Genomic DNA, 22,046 nt, shown 5'->3' with positions numbered 1-22,046 from the left:
TTTGTTTGGGGCGGGGCCCTTCTGAGGTATTATCATAACCCCAGTTTCCTTTCTGTGCTCCAAGCCCACCTCATTATATTCGATCAGAGTCAAATGTTGTAGCAGCTTTCAGGCCCACCTTGGGAGCAGCCATCCGGAAGATCAACTTCTCAACGTGGCCTTTCCCAGAGCTCTGGTCTGGAACGGATCTGATCACAAGCATGAAGTCATCTCGGCAGCCACCGAAGGTCATCACCGAAGAGTAGGGATAGGTGACGTGCAGTTGCTGTGAGAAGCAATCCAGTTAGTTCCTGGGTAGCTTTCCCCCTGCCTCCTGAGCTGGGAGTCTCGTCAGACCAGGAGAAAGAAGTCTGAAGTGGCCACACTTTGGAGAGCTCCATCCAAATGTCTATAGCTGTGTCTAGACTAGACAGCAGAGCTTGGGGTGGGGGTAGTGGGGGCAGAGCAACCACTGTCACTCAGCTCAGGACTCTGAGTGCAGAGAGGAGCCACCCGGGAGCCAGCCCTCACCCTCCCATACCATAGTGTTGTGGTCCAAGATGCTGACTCCATCCTCATTCACAGCAATCCACACCAGAGCGCTCTCCTTGGAAGACAGCTGTGCAGGCTGGGGGAACAGGAAAATCCCATCAGACCGAGTCACAGCTAGGATTCTGAACCACTAGAGCTTTCTGAAGTAGAAGGCACATCCAGGGATCTGCTAGGCAGTGATTTCCAACTTTTTTCTCCTTTTAGAAAACACAGAAGATGGTATTTGTACAGCATACTGGATAAACAGTCTGCTTGTGGCAGGCGTCTGGCTTGGAGCTCTGGCCGCTTACGAACTACGCTGAGTGGGGAAGGGTATCACTTTCTTGCAGTACCCACAGCCCACCCTGCTACAAAACAGAGCAGAGCACACTCTGTTCCTGCTGCAGAGCAGAGTCCAGCCCTGGCTGTTCCGTCACAGGCATGGAGAACAGGCTGTCTTCTCCTGGCTCTCAGAAACTGAAAGCGTTCCACCCAGTTTCTCCCAGCTCCAGTGCATCCTGCTTCAACCAATTTTCTAGGGATTATTTTTTTTTAAAAATCAGGAAAACAATAATGCAACCTTAAAGGCTTTAGGCCCTACCAGGGAGAAAAGTGACTATTTGGTGGGCAAGTCTTAGAATGACTAATTTTCCCTGCCAGGGCTGCATTAGGGCAATCTGGATCTCCTATCTCTTCTATCCAGAAGTCTGGGAACAGAGATGGACATGTCTCTTTCATCAGGAGCTTTCCCCAACCTTCCAGGCCAAGAGGGTCCCCATGTTATATGCCTTTATAACACCCCTATACTTTTCCTTCATGGCACTGTGACAACTTGTAAAAAAATTATATATGTATTTAGAGAGAGAGAGAATTAGTATTTGATTAATGTGGACCTTCCCTACTAGGGAAGCTCCATGAAGGCAAGGACTGTGTCGGATTTGCTTACATCTTGCAACCACAAACAACCAGCGCAATGCATGAGGTATAATCGGAGCTCAACAGTTCTTCGTTGAATGAATGAGTGAATGTCTACTGTCTGATCTGTACCCTCAGTGAACAGGATCACGATCCAGCATCCAGCATTGATCCAGCATCCACACACTCTGTGATTATGTACAAAGTTCACACGTACCAGATAGCCAGTGAAGAAGAGTTCCAGCTGAAATTACTGTTGGCCACCTGGCCTTCATGCAAGAGAAATGAACTGCTGCCTGAGTAGTCACATCCCCCTTGGCCACTCCATGTCAGTGGAGGTGTGTTTGTTTAGGTCATGATACTAACACGTCCTTTCAAAGTTCTTTTCAAATGAAAGCACTCTTGAGAGGGACGTCACATCAAGTCTGAACCCTGCTGTGAATTAGTTGACCCTATTTTTTTTTTTCAAGGGTAGGATTGGGAAAGAAATCAATAAAGGAAAGTTGAGGGTCACCCAGAAATAATCCTGGTCCAAAAGCAATGAGTCACAACTGCTTTGGACCAGGGAAAGCTTGCAGCAGGCAAGAAATGGGTGGAGAGATTGCGACCCCTAGTGGTCACTAGTGTGCAGGCGGACGCTACTAGTTGAGACTGAACTGGCTCAAACCTGATGGAATCCCTGAGAAACTTAAGGGAGTTCTGATGGTATGGTGGGCTTCCAGATGGGATGGTAACCACTCCTTCCACTGGAAATGCTCACACTTACCTGAGCAGCAAAGAGCTTAGCACCAAAGAGGGGCCATTTCCGGGCCACCGTCAGGTAGATGCGGACGCACTCAGGAGAGGAGCAGCCTTGCAGTGCCGCCCACTTCGTGGTCAGCTGATCTGCCAGGTGCCTGGTTTGGACAGACAGAGAGACAGGGTGCCAAGTTTCTGTCGCAGCTCTGAGGTTTCCCCAACTCTGCAGCCCTCCCCACAGTGACTCCTGCAAAACCCTGCAGCCTACCTCAGCTGTTCAGGGGGGGCCCCGTGTCTGTAGCGCCTTGGGTAGAACCTGTCCAGGACCTGCTGGAGGTGATGCTGAGCCTTGGCAGAGGGTGTACCCCCAGGTCCTGGAAGGATGGGCCTCTCCAAGTCCCCGTACTCTACCTGCAATAGAAGCACGCGGAGGGACAAGTCAGGAAATCGGGTGTGGATAGGGTGTGGGTGGGGGCCTGCTGAGAGAGGTACAATAAACCATCATTTCATTCCTTTATTGGTGAGGAGGGAATGGATGAAAAAAAAACATTTATTGTGAACAGACCCTTATCTCAAGTTTCACAGACACCAGAGAAAAAATCTTAGGGTCCAAGAATATTAAAGATTGTCAAGTTCAACGTTCATTTTGGAGCTGAAGTTAAGTGCCTTATCCAAAGATGTAGCTAATCAGTGGCAGACAACACTACAGAAATTCTGGCTTCTAATCCCAAACTATGGGATAGAGGGCGGAAGATGCTACAGATCCTACAGTATAGCAGTGTTCCAGATGTGGCCATGGGAGTCAGATGCTTGACTCAAATTCCAGCTCTGCCATTTACCAGCTTTGAAACCACAATCAGGTTAAACTCTGTTCTGTTTACTCTCCTACAAAGTAAGGATGAGAACTAAATAGGATAATGCATATAAAACGCTCAGCACAGGGCTCTCTCTGGCATATTCAGTACATGTTTATTAAAGATCAACTGTTATTATTTCCCCTTCTCCAGCATATAAACCCAGACTCTTAGGGGAAACAAGAAGGCATCCCTGATGCCTTTGGCAAGACAGCCTCCTAAAGGTAACAGGAAGAAGAGTCAAAGCCTGAACGCACGTTCCTTTCCCCAGTTCTCACTGCAGCGTTTGACAGCTGGTGAGTACACATTTTACAACATACATTATCTAAGACTCATAGTACAACACTGTAGGTGCAGCAGGAAGGGATTTTTGCTTTCAGAATACAAAAGAGAACTAAGGCATAGATAAGAAAAGTAAGTTGGCCAAGATCTCATAGCAGTTAGGTGGCTGGATTCAAACAGGCCCCTGGGCTCCATGCTCTCAGTGTCTGCAGTGAGGTGCCCTACTAGGTAAGGAGTCAGCAAGGCCACCCTCTCTGGCACCTCAGAACCTGCAGAATCTTCTGTTTCCTCCCATGTGATGCATTCTGCCTGCGAGTTCAAGACGGTCCCCTGACCCTCCTGATTCCTGAACAGAACCTTACCTGAGCCATCAGGGCAGCCATTTCCAGAGCCAGCTCCTTGTTGACAGGAAACCTCCCTGCCACTATCTCTCCATTAGTTTGGGAGGCGAGCAGCAGACGCTCTCGCTCTGTCTCACCTTTGACTTGACTCCGAAAATACAGCCTACAGGAGAGAGAAAGAGAAGCCAGGACTAAACTGGAATCCCAAACGGACGAGGCTGTCTCTGCAGCTGTATATCTTGATTTCCAAAGAAAGAAACTACTCTTTTTATACCATTTGTGAGTCTGTTTTCCACTGCCTCCAGAAAATTTAACCAAGCATGACACAGAGAAGATACAGGGCCACCAGATCTCACAGCAACAGTAGCGTGTGGTTAAATCTGAATTCACCTTTAGACTTCCGGATTAGGTGAGGGGAAGCTGGTACCTGGTGCATGCATGCAAAGTCGCTTCAGTTGTATCTGACTCTTTGCAACCCTATGGACTGTAGCCTGCCAGGCTCCTCTGTCCATGGGATTCTTCAGGTAAGAATAGTGGATTTGGTTGCCTTGCCCTCCTCCAGGGGATCTTCCCAACCCAGGGACTGAACCCGTGGTGTCTTGCATTGGCAGGCAGGTTCTTTGCCACAGCGCCACCTGGGAAGCCCCTTTTTCACAGTTCATTAGGGAACTGGATGAGTTAAGATTCCAAGAGACTAATGGAAATTATTTGCCTGGAGACATATCTGAGAAGAAATTTTCTTACTCAAAGTGATATAAAGTCAGGATGGCTCCTGTATTTCCTGGAATTGGTACAGGAGCAATTTATTCTTTAGCCTTAAATATCCAGTGCTCAAAATCTTCCTCTCTTAAGGTAGCACATGTAGCCACCTGAGGAAGTTGGCTGGCAGTCAGGGGTGTATGTGTATGTGTTTGCACACATGTGTGAGTGTGCAGATACAGTACAGGGACCAAAAGCCTGAGCTGTCCAGGGTCTCACAGAGAAGAGCACAGCCTGCCTGGGCCCCCAGCTAGTGACCAGTAGGCAGTGTTATATCTGTGGGCCTATCTGTGAAGGACAGGCCTCCAGTGAAAAAGTGAGGAGCTGCACCCCAGCAGCAGCCCTCATGCTTGGTGCCCGCCTTGGCAGCCCTCAGGACCTGTTCTTGTAAATCAGCTTCACAACACGTGTGCCGCCCTCAGACTTTCCGGTGTGCAGCTCCTTCAGGGCTTGTTCCCACTTGGAGATGGCATCACAGATCTGCAAGATGCAAAAGAGCAAAGTCAGAAAAGCTCCCGATGAGGGGAAGAAGGGCCAGTCATGCCTGGACCCAGGCAGAGCAGAATGATCGTTCTCCATCCGGAGGCTGACCTGAGAGGGCTTCATGCTCCCAGAACCCAGGGTGCCAGCGACTTCCTTACAGACAGAGGTGGATCTCTGCGTGCAGTGTGGGCAGCAAACCGTGGAACACTGTCCCCCACTGCCTTAACATCTGAGGCCACCTCCCAAGGTGGCCCCAGTCAAAAAACATGGCCCCTTACCACCAGCTCCACTTTCCTTCCACCAGCCGCCATTCTCCTCTTCAACAAGTATTACCAGAGGCCTCCTATGTAACAAAGCCTCACAGATGCCAGGCATTTACAAAGAAGGTACATGGCATAGTTTTTCCAGGCAATGGTAAAAGACTATAGAAGCCTTTGTCCTGTCACCATAGAGAAAGCATCCTTATCAACTGCTCCAGCACATTCCCACCAACAGCCAGCATGCCCTGCAGCTCTAACCCCAGACCCTAATACAACACAGGGCTCGAATCCCACTCAAAGTCCATACAGAGGGATCTACCTCTTTATGATGGAACCTGTAAGCACAGTGGGCCTTGGCAGTTGAGGTAAGAGTGAGTGGCCAGCAACACATCTGCTGGGTCCAGCATACAGTTGTCTGTCTGTGCGTGTGTGTATGGAACTGGCAGGGGGCTCTGCCCAGGTCAGGCTGATGCTGACAAGAGCCTCCCTGTCCTTCCAACACTGAGCTGAGAGGCAGCTTTTCCCCTGGAAGCTGAAAAGCCTCTCAAGGAAGGGAGGGATGTGGAAATCTCTCCAGAGACAAGGGCAGAGACAACTCTGCCTGTATGGGCTCATTTTAGGATGGCACAGAAATGCTGGCCTGGGGGAATGCCTCGGGCTAGTCTCCAACAGGTTGGGAACACAAAATCCTGAAGGCCAAGGTGGCGCAGCAGGGACTCAGTTGGCTTGGGGGTGGGGCCATCACCTTGACGCTCCCCTGCAGGCAGTGTTCCAGGTCCCTGCCAGCAGGGTCATCCGTGAATAGGGCAAAGCCCGAATGGGAGGACTTCCTTATGCCCGTCTCCTGGTTTAGCCGCTGGAGGAACTCGTCCACGGTGGAGGAGCCGTCAAAACCCACCACCTGCCGGGAGAGGGGCCAGTGGAGGGGTCAGGGCCCAGGAGGTGGAAAGGCGTGACTGAAAGAAGCAAGTGAAGTGAAAGTCGCTTAGTCGTGTCCAATTCTTCGCAGCCCCATGGACTGTAGTCCGCCAGGCTCCTCTGTTCATGGAACTCTCCAGGCAAGGATGCTGGAGTGGGTTGCCATTTCCTTCTCCAGGGGATTTTCCCAACCCAGGGATCAAACCTAAGTCTCCTACATTGCAGGCTGAGCTACCAGGAGTCTGAAAGGGCAATTGCAAAGGCCAAAGGAAGCTGGTTTCCATGTGGAGTGGTGAGTGCCTAAGGGAGGAGCCTGCCCACAGTGAACTGCAGTCCCACATGCTATAAACGCTTTTGGGGGGCCCTTTCCCAGGCCACCCTCTTGGTCAGTGTCTCAGCTTCCCTGTTCGTGCAGTGGGTTCAAAAGATCCACCTCCCAGGCCTCGAACACTGAAGCACTTTTGAGATTCCAGCCCCTTCCTCCCTCCACACTGGCGCAAATGGCCCCACTCGCCCTCTAAACCCCAGGCCTGTGCTTCGGCTGGTCTTCCTATTATGATCTGCTGGGCCTACGGAGGCTCAGCACCCTCTGGCCCAAAGGTGTTCTCCTCTGGGTCAGTGACATGAGAAGACTCAGCTCAGGGATCTCGGCAGCCTGGTCACCTGGTAGGTCCCATTGGCGAAGTGCACGGGGATGCTGAAGGGCAGGGAGTGGTGGAAGGGGTTCCGCAACAGGATGGACACCACCTCCATGCGCGACGGCCTGGCCTCCCGCTCCCCAGTCTGCAGCGTCCGCTCCACCGCCCGCTGGCAGTACGTGGCGTACTGACCAGTTTCGTTTCTAAAAAGACAGGTGAAGGGAAAAAGGAACACTGGGGAATCCACTCACCCCCGGCTCCCTACCGACACATAACCTGTAGGACTGAACCCGCAGCTGGGAGGCTGTGATAGGAGCCCTGAAGACAGGTCTGGGGTGTTACTTTGTCTTTCGGGGTCTATTTGCTGCAGGCTGCTGGCATGGCTATTTTCTGCAGGAGCCCAAAAACATGGCAACAGAGAATGAAAATATGGGGGTGTGGGGGCACTGTAGCTTCACATGAAAGCCCCCACAAAATACCCATGCCTACGTGGACTGGCACGTAGAGGAGCCCAGAGTGCCTGGATCGCCATGTGCCTATCAGTGTACATGCTGATGGGCAAAGTCTCCACGGCCACCACACAAATCCCAGGGAGCAGGGGCGATCTGATCCATCCTGGTCTCCCTCAGCATCCCTCTCGATCACGCCTGCCAGTAACGCCAGAGGGGCACTATCTCACCTGGGATCCGCATGGCGCTGGAGCTGCTGCTTGACATACCAGAGGAAGTGGTGCTGAGGCAGGAAGAGGGGGGCGCACAGAGCCAGGAGCTGCCAGCACTGAGCGGGGAAGGAAGTGCGGGGTGAGTGCTGGGTCTGCACGCCACCACCCTCACGGTCCTGAGCTGCAGAGCCTTCAGCAGCCCCTCCAAACCACAGCCCCCAACCTTCTGTGGGCACCAGGAGGGCCAGCTTGGCCAGGCTCCATCCAAAACTGTAGTCAGGCAGTCTGTGTGTGGACATCCAGGAGGGGCACAGAGCAGACAGCGGGACAGCTTTGTACCCCGAGGCTGCCTGCTGGCCGCCAGGCTCGGAGGATATGTGCCCAGTCACCTCCTTCCACCTTTCCCACCTCCTGGGCAGCCCTGGCCCACAGCTGTTCTGCCCCAGGGACGCCCACCTGCATGAGGGAATACTTCTGCGGCGGGCGGCAGCTGATCTGCTTCATGAGTTGGCAGTAGATCTCGCTCTGCAGCTCGGGGTGAACCAGGCAGACCTGCAGCGCCGTCTGCGCCAGGGACACGTGGTAGTCCACCGAGGCGGCTTCCACGGGCACATTGATGAAGAGCTGGCAGGACTGCAGGGAGACGACGGCAGGCTCGGGCGGTTCCTTGACGACTGTCCTCTGTGGCTGGGACAGACTGGCCTGTCCCCCCCGACCCCGAGAGCTCAAGGGAGGCCCCGGTTCACTGCAGACAGCGCTTTCTCAGAGGGAGCATCATTACTGCTTGAGAATATCTATGCTTTCTGAAATGGTTACTTTGGGAGAGGATCTTTCCTTCTTTAAATATTCCCGTTACATAAACAAGACATATTCATTTTTTAAAAAGATAGAATATTCAGAGGGGAACAAAGAACATCCAAAATAGACCAGAACCTCTCAGGTCCAGAAGCAACAGAAACCTGCCCCTTCCCACTGTGCACTCCAGAAGGACGGCAGCTCTTCATTTCAAGGGCCCAGGGGTGACATCCCAGAGCTTCCAGTATCTTCCCCATAAAGGACACAGTGGGAACCCTGAGGGACTGTCTCCCATCCTCTTCAGATCCCTCTGTAAGCTACCCCCTAAACTGCCTGGGTCTCCATCACCACGGTGCACAGAACTGCTCTGGCCAGAGCTGAGATGCAGGGCAAGGGTGCCAACTGCCAGCCTGTGGGCCTGGGCTCAGCTCCCACTTTACCTTGAAGAGCTTGACCGCTTCCGTCTGCAGGGCCTCGGAGGGCAGGGTGGTGAGGGAGGTGTACAGCCCGTCTTTGCTGTAGCACAGCATGGGGTGCCTCCAGAGGGGGGAGTCTGCCCGGAGCACAGCACCAGAGAGCAGCGGCAGTCAGAAGTGCGCAGGAAACGCGCCCCCCACCCCACCCCACCCCTTCTCTGATCTGCAGGGAACACAGGGTTTTCAGTCTGGACACACGGGTTGTGCTGCGTTTACACCCACAGAGCGTGGGCTGGGCAGGTGTGCGCTGCATTTATTCAGCACACTCAGAAGCACAGCTTACAGGAAGGCTGCTTTGCTCATGGGGCTGCAGTAGGAGTGAGTGTGCAAGGCGTGGGCATCTGTAAGCGTGTGTGTGTGTGCGCGTGTGTGCAAGGGAGGCCCCCTCATTGCAGCGTCAGGTCTGGATGAAGGAATGTGTATCAGCCTGGAACAAACAAGCCTTGAGGCAGCAGTGGAGCAGTGTGTGTGTGCTGGGAGCCCTTAGGTCCTTAGGGTCCTGAGAACCAGTAGCAAAATACAGACTTCTAAATGCCCCAGGCTCAAGTCAGCCTGATCCTAACTTCATTTATTAACCACCTCTAACTACAGATTAACCAGCCACCTTCTTTCCTCAACCCTCTGTCTGGCCAGCAAAGTTGCAGGGAACAAAGTAAAACATTGACCAAGTGTCTGCTCCCCAGACAACGCCCCCAGATACTGAGTGGTCTCCCCAGTATCCTCACCAGAAACAAGGCCCTGGAGCATGGGACACGAATGCCCTTCTGTGGCTCAGATGCTTTCCAAACAGCTTCAGGGCACGGTCGTGCTTTCTTGGGGTTCCCAACCACCAATTACTCAGCCACCGCCCTCCAACCCAGCAGTGACGGCCACCCTTGCCTTACCCGGGTCTCCTTCACCATCCATCAGCTTTCCAATGAGCTGCTCATAGGCAGTGCCCACCTTGGCACTGCTGCCACCTGCAGCCACCGTGAGGTGGTAAAGCCACGTATCCTGGAAGCGGACGGAAAGCCAGCTGATGGGGCTGGGCTGGGAGAGAACGGAGGCAGGACCTCCAAGGGCGCTTCCCTGAAGGGGCCAAGTGCAGGGCGATGCTCAGCCTGCTTGGTTGGCACAAGCTGAGGCCACTGGTCTCTAAGAGGAAAGTCTTGGGATCGAATGAATATGAACCTAAGTTCCTAGGCTTGTGGTCCCCTCCATCTCATGGCCCCAGTGAAGAGATGTTGGTCGCTGGGAATGAACCCAGTACAAGGAATATTCCCAATCAGGAAATATGAGTTGCCAACATGTCTAGGAGGAAAATAAGTTTGAATTTTGGGAATCTCAGGGAAGAAGGAAGGAAGATGAGAATCAAAGGTTTGAGCTTTGCCACGGAGGCCCAGCCCCTCCCTCACCTTTTCATGCTTGGTGCCAATGAGGAGGTAGGTGGGGCTGTGCTCCGGGGGGTGGATCACCAGCGTGTAGTGGGAGGACAGCAACCGCCGGGTTCCTCCAGCCTCATAGTCCTCGTCTGAGTCGCAGGATCGATCTACTTCCTCTATGCGCGCGTCCCGCACAGGCAGACGGCCCAGAGGTCGCTGCAGACAGGAGCCTTGCATGAATGGGAGGGCTGGCAGGGATGGAGGAGTCTCCTCTCTCTGAACCTCAGGGCTTATAGGGCTGGGGATCAAGGAGGTGGATGGATGACAGGATGGGGAAGGGGAGACAGGCCTGGAGGAGCACAGACATGCCACACAAAAACAACCTGTGGGCCTTGCACACTGGTCACACACTCAAAAGAGGGCCACTAGCTTTGTACTGGTTATAGGGTTTGGGGTGGAGCCTTCCATCAGGACACGGAGCCACAGGAATGCGGATTGGGGGAAGCTATTGGGAGGCCAGGAAGTACCTTGTCCTCATGGCTTCGATAGTAGTAGAAGGTTCTCCCAACAAGAGCACACCAGACCAGCTTGGAGTGGCCATGCTTGACCTGCAGGTCAGAAGTGAGCCAGCATTATCAGAATCAGATGACCCCAGAAGTAAATCTGGGACTGGCAAAGAGAAGCCACGAGGAGACAGATCTCAAAACCCCTGGTTCAACTCAGACCCTTAGGTCAATTCCAGGTCAAACTCAGATGCCACCCAGATTCTCGACTAATGGAACCAGCCCTTTCACAGCAAGGGTCCATGGCCACGACACCCCCATTCACCCTCATATGAACTGCCATTAAAAGGTCGACCTGGCCAACCAGATGTCCTGTCCCAGGAATGTGACCACAAGAAGAACTTGCTAGTCAGCAAGGACTAGAGTTGGGAGGGCAGGGCCACCGTGGGCTGAAGTCCTTGGGCAAATGTAATCATGAAGTGTAAAAACACTGCACCCGAGCAGAGGAGAGGGCTGTGAACCCAGACTGAACAGAAAGGCAGAGGGAGAGCCCCGAGCACGGAGCTTCTTACGTATCACTCCTGACAGTGTCCTGGCCTAGTTACTGCACTTCCCTGTTAACCTCCCTCCCTGGGGGTCAATAAGTGCTTCTCAGCTCCCTGCAACCAGAAAGGCCCTAATTAAAATGTCTTTAGGGATTTCCCTGGTGGCCCAGTGGTTAAGACTCTGAGCTTCCGCTACAGAGGGCACTGGGGTCGATCCCTGGTCAGGGAACCAGGATCTTGCATGCCAAGTGGCACGGCTTAAAAAAAAAAAAAATCAAAAAACATCTTTAGGGCAGCCTGAGATATTATGAATCTTTGGCCACGCCTGCCTCACTGAGGTCACAGCTTCCCTCTATTCATACTGAGCTGTGGTGGGTACAAAGCAGCAGTGGGGGCAACTTCAAATGAGCTCAAAATGGGTCCAAGACATTCGTTTCCCCCCTCTGACTTGAGAACAGCTGTTGCTCTAACAACCTTGATCCCTGTTTTTCCAGAGAGTCATTCACCATCACCTTATGTGGCTCAGACCACAGGTAACCAATGTGAGGAACCCTCTGCAGAAAGCTGTGTCAGGAGGGGACCCGCCACCCCTGGGACTCACTCCTGGCTCCCCTGACTCTCAGGAGGCCCACATGCCTCCCCCATCCCCCAACCCATACCTTAGTCAGCCAGCCCTTCACGGTGGGCTTGGTGCCCCCCTGAGGCAGGGCTGGAGGCCCAATGGCCTGGACCTTCAGCAGGCTCTGCAGGACACGGATCCACTCCTCCAGCAGGCTAGGCGAGTCAGCCGTCAGGTAGTAGGTCTTCTTCTCAGAGATGAGCTGGGGGGTGAGGGGGTGGGGAGAGGAGGATGGAAAAACAGGGGCCCGGCTATGAGGTGGCACAGAACTCTGGCCCACCGGCCCTTCCTTCTTCTCCTTTTTTTCTCCATCTCTCTCCTACTTCACTCCATCTCACATCCTGCCTCCTCTTCTTCCTCAAACCCACAAATGAGGAGCGATGCAAATGTCAGTGTCATGTCTTCCACACACGCTCATCTTGCCCCATCTTTGTTTTTATCGGAGCCATATCCAAACCCAGCACCTCTTCTATCTAAAACACCAACTGCTAGGACCATGTTCACCTGGAATGTCTGTGCACCTTCCCCTCGAACAATCTGGCAACGGGAGTTTAGTTCCACTTGGCCTTGCGGTTTCCGGATGACATCACTCTGTAAAGAAAGGAAGGAGAGGAAAGAGGTTGGAGCCTTCCCAGAGCACACCGTTTCCCCTCCGATCTTATTCCAGGTCACAAAGGGGAAAGTGACTCCCAAGCGTTCCTGGGCTGCGGTATGATGGGTAACTTGTTCTGGATCTTGGTTCTAAGTAAATGGAGCAATGATTAGAGACATGGGTCCTGTTGATCCAGGCCTCAAAAGCATAGCTTGAACCTTTTTAAAAATTGGGTAAGAAGCCACTAAGTTATTCCTGAGCTATAAAGCCCTTAAATTCTTTCTACTATATATTTTATAGCAAGTGTCATCAACAGGTGGCCTGTATGTCACCATTACCCTTTCCAGACATTATTAATCAATCAGAGCATGCCTACTCATTGAGTGGTACAGGCCCAGAATCCTTAACATGGTGCTCAGGGCATGCACTACCAATCAATTGGAGTTGCACAAGAGACAGGCCTTTTCACCTTCTTTAAAACATTAACATTGAAAAACATTTTTAAATAAAAAAAAACATTAACATTGGTCCTCCAGGGAGATCCTGCCAAACTAGGTCCCAGGATCCTGCTGCTGCTGCTAAATCGCTTCAGTCGTGTCCAACTCTGTGCGACCCCATAGACGGCAGCCCGTGAGGCTTCCCCATCCCTGGGATTCTCTAGGCAAGAACACTGGAGTGGATTGCCATCTCCTTCTCCAATGTATGAAAGCGAAAAGTGAAAGTGAAGTCGCTCAGTCGTGTCCGACTCTTAGTGACCCCATGGGCCGCAGCCTATCAGGCTCCTCCATCCATGGGATTTTCTAGGCAAGAGTACTGGAGTGGGGTGCCATTGCCTTCTCCTAGGTCCCAGATCCTAAGGCTCCCTAATTCCAAACAGCGTTGGAAGGAGATGGAGGAGGAAACAAGCCTCCCTGTTAGAACAGTCCAGATCACATGAGGGCAGCCTAGGAATAGTTCATTTACAGGACCAGGCATAAGAAGAACTCAGCTTCCGAAGGAAAAAGAAATCACCAAGCCAAGTGGTCTGGAAGTGCCCTTGACTGCTCAGGGCTTGATTTCACTCCTGGTCCCATGTGGGGCTCAGAGCCTCAGGAACCTGCCCAGGCTGCCTCTTCCACCTGCCAGACCTTCGCCCTCTGCCCGGTTTCCAGTCCCTCATGCAGTTCTGGGGCTGGGGTGGGTACTTTTGCCTACTGTCCAGGGAAGGAAGGTCTCACCGGAGACTTGTAGTACATGATCTGTCCCTGTCTCAGCACAAACCAGCGCCTCTTCCACGTCTTCACCCGGCTCCCCATTTTCAGCAAGTAGCCCGACTTCTCCAGTGACTCCTGCAGGAGTGGAAGGGTGCAGGGCAAGAAGGGGAAAAATCACTGGGGTTCCTGGACATCACACAGGCCAAAAGGGCCCAGCAGAATCGCTGCTTTGTCATCAATTAAAACAAACTATCGAGTATCTACTGTGTGTGTCGGACATGACTTAGCGACTACAACAACAACAACGTGTGTTTTCAGGGAACTGCCCGGCTAAGGGTGCAGAGAGAGGTCATAAAGCATGGGTGGTCCTGCTGGCAGGGGGAGACAACACATGACCGTGAGGAGGTGGTGGATCAGGGGCTGTACAAGCGAGAGGCTGGCCAGGGGAGGCTTCCAGCAGGAGCCATACCTGAACCAGCCTTGAAAGGAAATCAGCCTTTCCTTCGAGATGAACCCAGAGGAGGAAGGAGGCCATTCCAGGCAGCAAGGAAGAGTGAGAGAAGAGTTTGGGGAACATGAGCTGAGTGGGGGAGGAGAGTCTGTGGAGGGGGAGGGAAAGACAAGACAGGGCAGCACAGGGGTGTGGAGCAAGGGCTGGGGAATGAGCCACCTGGATTCACTGCCGGCTCTGGAGCACAACAGCACACCTGAGCCTCAGGCTTCTCATCCGCGAGGTGGGGTAATAAGCCTGAGATGACTGTGAGGACAAATGAGACACGGCATGCAAAGCCCTGAGCATGGTGCCCGGCACAGTAAGAACTCAATAAATACACTGTTAGTGCTCAGCATTCCCGGGTCAGCGTGGTGCTAAAGAGGCAACACGTGTAAACTCCTCCTGCCCCACGGGGCCCCCGGGCCATAGTGATGGGGTCTGAGTGCACCTGACCTCGTAACTGCATACCCCCCGCCCACTCCCCGAGGCCTCACAGCATCAGTGGCAGCCCCCAGGCCCCGCTGTCCCTTCGCCAGTCCCAGGGACCCCATAGCTGCTGCCTGGGCCTCGTACTGGCGGTCCGCTCCCACCCAGCCCTGCCTTGGCCCCGTGGGGTGGGAGCGGAGCTCCCAGCTCACCCCGCCCGGGCCCAGCCCATCAGTGGAATAGGATGAGGTGCGCTGCAGTTTGTGCTCAGGCTCAGAGTAGTCACTGTCCAAGGAGCAGGCATCCGGGGGAATGGCGTAGTCACCCTCGGAGCTCAGCGAGGACATGGAGACGCCTGTCCAAGGGAAGAGGAGTCCAGGCCTGGGTCCACACCCTCTTGGCTAGCCCAGCCTGGGAACTGCAGGGCCTTCCTCACCCGCCAGGGACCCCCAAGTAGGACTGCCCATGGGAGGAGAGGAGGGGCCCGTCATTGTTTCATACCCCTCCCACCCCCCTCCTCCCTACCTCTCTTGATGGCCCGGGGGCTGCCCAGTCCACTGGTTTTCCTGGACTCAGAGCAGGGGAGTGAAGTTCGGAAGCTAGCCTGGGAGCTGCAGTCATCATCGGACCCAGAGGACTCGTCCACAAAGGGCACCGTGCTGATCTGCGTGGCTTTCTGCAAGACAGGCCCCCTCCCCACTGCAGCTCCTGCTGCAAAGCAAGCCCCACCCACCTGCACTTTCACTCCAGCTCCATGTGCCCCGGTGTGGCCAACACAGCCTGTCTAGCGCATGGGGACGCCTCCACCCAGCTGGAACACCCAAAAGACAACTGTCCCCTCCTGACCTGATCACCTTACCCCTGCATCCTCACCTCCATGCTTCTCTCTCCCCCACACACCACGTGGTCCCCAGGGGAGCTGCCCACTGGGGCTGAACAGCTGGCCACTGGGACCCTTGCTCCCTGCCACTAGGGGGCCAGAAAACCACACCACCGGCCAAGGCTGAGACTGGAGCTTTAAAAGTGGGTGGGGATGACAAATCGAGATCATAGTAAAAATTTTAAAAGACCAATTACTTCAATGTTGGGGAAACTGTGTGGAAAAGGATACTCTCTATAGTGTGATAACATCTTTTTAGGAGGTTATTTGTCACTACCTGTCACAATTTAAAACATACATATTATCTACCCATAAATTCCACCTCTAGAACTAGGTCCTTATGTATATATAAGTGCACAGAGAAGTATTTGCAAGGTGATGTTCATCGCAACATTGATTTTAGAGATAGAGATGACCCACACTGTGAATCAGGGGAGGACAAGTTAAAGTCGTTATGGGGCGTCTATACCAGGGATACTGGACAGCCCTAAAAAGGGAGGCAGAGCTGTGCCGCCTGTGGAGGCGGGGCAGGAAGACCTGACACATGGCTGGGTGCAAAAGCAACGGGCAGACTAACGTGCATGACGTCATCTTCTGTGTGTGTACACGTGAGAGAGGGACAGAACATTTGTAAACACATCAGAGGGCATTACAGAATAAACACCAAACCATCAGTGATAGCTGCCTCTAGGGTTAGGAGTAAGAGGAAATTTCACTTTGGGCTTTTTATCCTTCTACAAACAAGTTTTACAAAGTATTACTGTTATGATCTCAAAAAACAGTAACAAAAACAGATCAAAAAGTATACGAAAACATCATGTTGTAGCAATATCTGATTTTTGTTAAAAAAAAAAAAAAATATATATATATATAGAGAGAGAGAGGGACTTCCCTGATGGTCCAGTGGTTAAGAATCCATCTTACAATGCAGGTGACATGAGTTCGATCCCTGGTCAGGGAACTAAGATTCCACGTGCTATGGAGCAACTAAGTCTACATGCCACAGTGAAAGATGCCACACGATGCAGTAAAGATTCCATGTGCTGTAACTAAGACCCGAGGCAGCCAAATAAATAAATGTTTTTCTAAAATGTAGAAAAGTTATGGGAGTATATATGGGAATACATGTTTGAACACATAAGAAATTCAGGATGGAACCCCACTGGTCTCTGGGACAGACATGTGAAAAGATGAGAAGAGGTGGAGCAGGCATTGGTTTAACCTCTAACTTTTTACTTTGCCCTCCATCATAATCTTTCACATTTTTGTAAATGTAGAATTTTTCTAATAAAAACCTAATAAAGATATTGCTATGCACCAGGAACTCATATAGTGTTGTAGGTCAATTATACTTCAAAAACAAAGAAACTCATAGAAAAAGAGATCAGACTTGTGGTTCCTCAAGTGGGGGAATTGGATGAAGATGTGGAGCATAATAGTTTGACTTACATACATCATGAAATGGCTTACTAAGCCATTTGGAAATAAGTCAATTTGAAGTATAATTGACCTGCAACACTATATAAGTTCCTGGTGCACAGCAATATCTTTATTAGGTTTTTATTACCTCAATAAAATTGGAAGAAAAATTAAAAATAGATTTTTAAAAATCTAATAAAGATAAATGAAATGATACATGGTGTGGGGGGCGGGGCAGTAGTGGAGCAGGCACTGAGCTGCCTGCCTAGAGTTACATGTATGTTCAGAGGCCTGACCCTAGAGCTCGACTCCAGCCACTGCCTGTAGATACGGGTGGTGGTCAGGAGGTGAAGGGAGGGCCTTTCTGGAGGAGGACAATCCCTCCTCCAACAGCGGCTTCTTACCCCCTTCAGGGCTGTGTAGACAGGCACGGCGACATTCTTGTAGACAAGGCCAGAGAATGGCCCAGGTGATGCCAGAGCAGGAGGGCTTGAAGCTGAAGGGGCAGGAGAGAGGAATGAGATTCACTCCGGTGACATAACCCAGGAAGGGGTGGGAGGGAGGCAGAGACCTGAGCGGCGCCAGGAGGAGAGAGATCCGCATAGACAGCATTCCCTGAAACAAACAGCACTCTCGACAGACCGGAAAGACTGGGTGACAGATACCAGGACGAGGGACTCTTGCCAAGGTGAGTTACACGCCATGTGACTAGCGGCGCTCGCATCACTGTGGGGCCGCTGTGGCGGGTGACTCCGGAGCCACACACAGCAAGGGGTGGTGGCTCCTTCAGCCCACAGTCCTCGCGCTGCGGCAGGGAAGGCCAGCGCAGGTGGACGGCTGCTGGAGGCCCCGCCTCCAAAACCCCTTCCATCTCCGTAATTGGCTACAACTCTGTTCACGCCCACTCCCACCCTACACTGGATGAGCAGAACCCTGCAGCTTCCTTCTCCCTCCAAGGGAGCCCTGGCCACGTGCTTTCACGTGAACCTCACCTGTTGTGGGAAGGAATGGGCTGCAGGTGACCTGGCCTGGGTGTAGCTCAGAGTCCTCTCCTCCACGCATGCCCACCCTGCCCGCCACAGGAGCCACTTGGGACTCACCGCAGCAGGTGGCATTACTTCTGACAGGCACTTCAGACAGCCGCATGCCGGACGTGGCCACAGCGTAGATCCGGCTCTCCTGGAACAGGGCGGTGGCAGGGGGTCAAGGCCCATGCACCCCACCCACCTCTGTGCCCATCCCGGCCCTTGGCTTTGGAGGCCGGCAGACCTGGGTCCACATTCACGCTTAGCCTCCAAGGGTAGGGGTGGGGGGATCTGGGGGCAAGTTAACACCATTTCTGGACCTCATTTTCCTCGGCTTTAAATGTGGGCTTCCCTGGTGGCTCAAACCAACCAACCAAAATGGGCATAATAAATAATACCTTTCAGACTGTTGTGACAATCAAATGAAATTATCAACAAAAACATCTAACGCCTAGAACACAGCCAGTGCTCATCAGGTGATATTTATTCCCTCCCTCGCTGCGGCCCTTCCCCTTGGGGCAAGAAGTTCAGGAGGAGGGGGGACCAGGACCTGTTTCTCTGCATCTTAGAGCCCTAGAAGTTGGGGCACTGACAATGATGAGGTGAGAGTCCCATGGCAAGGACGTGCCCTTTTGTAAGCCAGTTGTTAGAAAACTGAGACATCGTTTTTCCCTACGGCAACAATGTCATATCTTGGTTAGGCTTTAAGCTCAAAGTCCTAGCTCACTCAGACTCCTGAACCCCACCACAGAAGACAACAGGAATGCCCACCCCAACTCTTCCCTTGCCCCTCAGGGTTCCCTGGTTCTGAAGCAGGCCCACAGGCCTGGGGAGCTTTCCTTAGGGTTTGGATCCCTCCCAAACAACCCAGAAGTCCTTTTCCATATCTCTTTTCCACTCAAAGTAAAGGGAAAACAAAGGCCCCTTCAGGTGACATGTGAGGCACAGGGACTGGGAAAGGTTGTTGGCCTGGTTCTTGGGGTTGGGCTAGGAAGCGGGGTGGATGCTACATCAAGGCCACTCCAGAGAGGAGTGGCAGTGCTGGGGCACGTGGGAGAGGGAGGAATGAGCTGGCAAGGGCTGGAATGAGAGCCTGCGGTACCTGCAGGCAAGGGAAGGGAAGTGATGGGCAGCAAGGAGGGATTACGGGGCGGGGGTGGCACTGGGCTGCGGCAGGGAATTCTCTGCTTATGTAGGGCAGATAAACTGGGTCCAAGTGGTAAAATCAGGCATAAAAGAGATTATTCCTGCCAGGAATAGTTGTGGAATTCAACTACAGATAGGCCTCTGACTTCACAGACAGAAAGTGAAACTTGTGGGATTTAGGTTAAACAAATGCAAGAGTGTTTCACAGAAGGTTACCTGATGCCTAACTCAGACTTCCCAGATGGCAGTGGTGGTAAAGAACCCACCTGCCAATGAAGGAGACACAGGAGACGTGGGTTTGATTCCTGGGTCAGGAAGATCCCCCGGAGGAGCAAATAGCAACCCACTCCAGTATTCCTGCCTGGAGAATCCCATGGACAGAGGAGCCTGGTGGGCTACAGTCCATGGGGTTGCAAAGAGTGGGACACGACTGAGCCAACTGAGCACACAGCCCACGATGCCTAACTCACAAGGTTATTTTGCAGACTATCAGAAAAAGGAACTCTAAATCAGCAAATCAGTCCATCTGACTCCCTCAGATTGAGAAACGGCCTTCCCGCAGTTTTCAGTCTCAATTTTTCCCATGTGGTTACTGCCCAGCTGGCCCCACCCAAGAAGAGACGTTGGGTTTTCTGGCCATTATGGTTCCCTAAAGTGACAAGCCCACTCTAGTACTCTTGCCGGGAGAATCCCAGCGTCGGCAGAGCCTGGTGGGCTGCCGTCATGGGATCACACAGAGTCGGACACGACTAAAGCGACTTAGAAAAAAAATGACAAGGGTGATCCTATCTCACGGACGGAAGGAGCTGAGCCCTCCTGCCGAAAGCTCCCTCACTGCCCACCTCGGCTTTAGCACTCCAAAGCATCTGGATTTACAAGATGGCAGTGAACCAGAGGAGGAGAAGGCAATGGCACCCCACTCCAGTACTCTTGCCTGGAAAATCCCATGGATGGAGGAGCCTGGTAGGCTGCAGTCCATGGGGTCGATAGGAGTCGGACGCGACTGAGTGACTTCACTTTGACTTTTCACTTACATGCATTGGAGAAGGAAATGGCAACCCACTCCAGTGTTCTTGCCTGGAGAATCCCAGGGACAGGGGAGCCTGGTGGGCTGCCGTCTATGGGGTCGCACAGAGTCGGACACGACTGAAGCGACTTAGCAGCAGCAGCAGCAGTGAACAAGACGAGGGATGGTTCTGGTGGTATTCTAACCTCTCTTGGCCCCTGCCCTGTTTCCAACAACCTCTCCCCTTGCTGTGAGCCACTGCTGCACCTACTCATCAAATACACATTAACACATTGAATCCTCAGGGCAACCCTGTAAAGCAGGTACTACTATCCCCATTTTATAGAGAGGGGAACTGAGGCACAGACGTTCAGCAGCTCATGCTAACTCACAGAGCTAGTGATTCAGTCCTTCTTGTTTGATCCTAGGTGCTCTTAGCCACCACACTGAGCCTCCTTGGAGACTCACAAAGATTACAAGAGAAAACAGGCATGCAGCTTGGCTGTGGCCCAAGTTCAGGAAACAGCCAGCCACCATCTGATCATCAGAAATCTTTGCTCCACCCCTTGTGGGTGGGGTGGTCTGGGCACCACAAAAGTGGTCATATCATCAGCCAGGCCCCTCTGTCCTGTCCCTGAGGGAGCTTCTTACCCAGGATGGAAAGCGGTGCAAGGGGGGTGTGGGTGGTTTGTTCTCCAAATCCACTTCCTCCAGCTCTGTTCCTTGGGCCTCCTTCTCCCCTACAGGGGGTTGTTCTTCCATCTCCATCTTCTCTGGTTCCTCCCAGGGCTTGGCTCTGACCACCCCCTTGGGAAGGCTGTGGGGGTGGAAGGCTGAGAGGGTCCCCACCTCAATGCGCACCACATGGCTGAAGTGCCCAGGGCCTGCCTGAGGCTGGCTGTGGTGCCGCTTGGCCAGCTGGATGCTGTCCCGGAGGGTGCTGGGAGCCCGGGCCTTTGGCAGGGTCAGGCTACAGCCGGGGCCACCTTCCTTGGCAGAAGTCTTCGTCCGAGGGAGCGTCCCTCCCTGAGCAGTGACCAGGCCCTCACCCCAGGAAGCCAGAGCATGCCTGGGGGTACGAGGCCTCAGGCACAGCTGGCCAGGAGAGCCCTGTCTTCCCAGATGAAGTGGAAGGGTCTTGGCCTCTGATGTTGCTCCAGGGTGGACTGTCTGGGAACTAGAATCCTCCATGGGGCTTCCTGCTTTAGGAACAGAGTCCTTGCTCTGCAGGGCACCTGGAGAAGGTGCAGGGATAGCTGCCTTCAGGGCACCCCGGGCCAGAGGACCACTGTCCTGCCCCGCTGGCTGGGTCCCTGGTCCCGAAGGGACAGACTCCCGCTCTGTGGTTCCCTGGGGGGCCACCAGCAGCTTCCCCGAAGGTGACATCTGAAGAGCTGTGGTTGGGACAAATATAGGCATATTAAGAGCTCCCCCAATTCAGCCAGTACCCCCCACATATACAAGCACCCCCACGCCCTCCACACACACCCTACTCCCCAGTCCCCACACAGGCTGGCCCATTTACCTTCCACTGCACGTTGAAGGGCTCCCACCTGCTCCACCAGGTGCTGATTACAGCTTTTCAGGTGCTGATTCTCCATCTCAAGCTAAAGAAAAATGAAGATTTAGAATACTCAAGCCTACAGGTTTAGACAAATAATTCAAAACGAGATTAAAATCCTTCTCCAAGATCAAATCCTCAAAAAAGAACCCATGGTGCCCTTAACCCAATCCACTGATGACTCTTCTGGGAGCCCTGACCTCTGCCTTCCCTCTGGGCTCCCTGGTTTTGGTTGGGATAAGATTCCATTTGGGAGTCCTCGGGCTTTCTTTTTCTAGGTTGTTTTAACCTTTCCAAATAATGGTGAAATATAACACAAAAAACGCATTCCACACCAATGAATATCTTAACAAATGACTGAAATAAACAGTCATGTGACCACCACACAGGTTAAGAGAGAGGAATCTGCCAGCACCCCAGGCAACCGAGACTCATCCCTCCCCAGTCGCACCGTCCTCCCCGCCCACGGAGGAGACAAGTCTTCTGAGTCTCTAAGACTCATTTCCTTGCTTTCTGCGTTCTACCGTCTAAGTATGCATCCCTACGCTCATTCATGTAGTTGTACCCATTAGAAATTTATGTAAATAGAACTTTTCGCGGTGGACTTCTATCTGGCTTCTTTTGCTCAACACACCATTCATGAGATC

The 22,046-nt window shown here is 52.8% G+C and overlaps 1 protein-coding gene across 4 annotated transcripts in view; it reads right to left on the bottom strand.

Annotated features, from left to right (window-relative positions):
- Window positions 1-22,046, bottom strand: part of PLEKHH1 (pleckstrin homology, MyTH4 and FERM domain containing H1) — a 58,357-nt gene that overhangs the window by 3,215 nt on the left and 33,096 nt on the right. For 2 of the 4 annotated variants that reach the window (XM_027552230.1, XM_027552229.1), the window contains exons 6-28: window positions 21,364-21,445; window positions 20,490-21,232; window positions 17,762-17,840; window positions 17,066-17,157; window positions 14,888-15,038; window positions 14,575-14,717; window positions 13,468-13,578; window positions 12,163-12,249; window positions 11,699-11,860; window positions 10,519-10,599; window positions 10,025-10,207; window positions 9,515-9,623; window positions 8,595-8,707; window positions 7,816-8,061; window positions 7,378-7,475; window positions 6,724-6,901; window positions 5,888-6,043; window positions 4,779-4,879; window positions 3,662-3,803; window positions 2,432-2,574; window positions 2,192-2,321; window positions 521-607; window positions 119-265 (exon numbers count right to left, since the gene is read on the bottom strand). In XM_027552230.1, the coding sequence (XP_027408031.1) occupies window positions 119-265; window positions 521-607; window positions 2,192-2,321; window positions 2,432-2,574; window positions 3,662-3,803; window positions 4,779-4,879; window positions 5,888-6,043; window positions 6,724-6,901; window positions 7,378-7,475; window positions 7,816-8,061; window positions 8,595-8,707; window positions 9,515-9,623; window positions 10,025-10,207; window positions 10,519-10,599; window positions 11,699-11,860; window positions 12,163-12,249; window positions 13,468-13,578; window positions 14,575-14,717; window positions 14,888-15,038; window positions 17,066-17,157; window positions 17,762-17,840; window positions 20,490-21,232; window positions 21,364-21,445 (3,564 nt within the window). The other 2 variants (XM_027552231.1, XM_027552232.1) reach the window with 2 other exon arrangements.

This window comes from Bos indicus x Bos taurus, chromosome 10 (genome assembly GCF_003369695.1).
Source record: "Bos indicus x Bos taurus breed Angus x Brahman F1 hybrid chromosome 10, Bos_hybrid_MaternalHap_v2.0, whole genome shotgun sequence".
In the NCBI taxonomy this organism is placed as follows: domain Eukaryota; kingdom Metazoa; phylum Chordata; class Mammalia; order Artiodactyla; family Bovidae; genus Bos; species Bos indicus x Bos taurus.
Note: the sequence above shows the minus strand (reverse complement) of the source record. Positions and strands in the feature narration are given on the sequence as shown.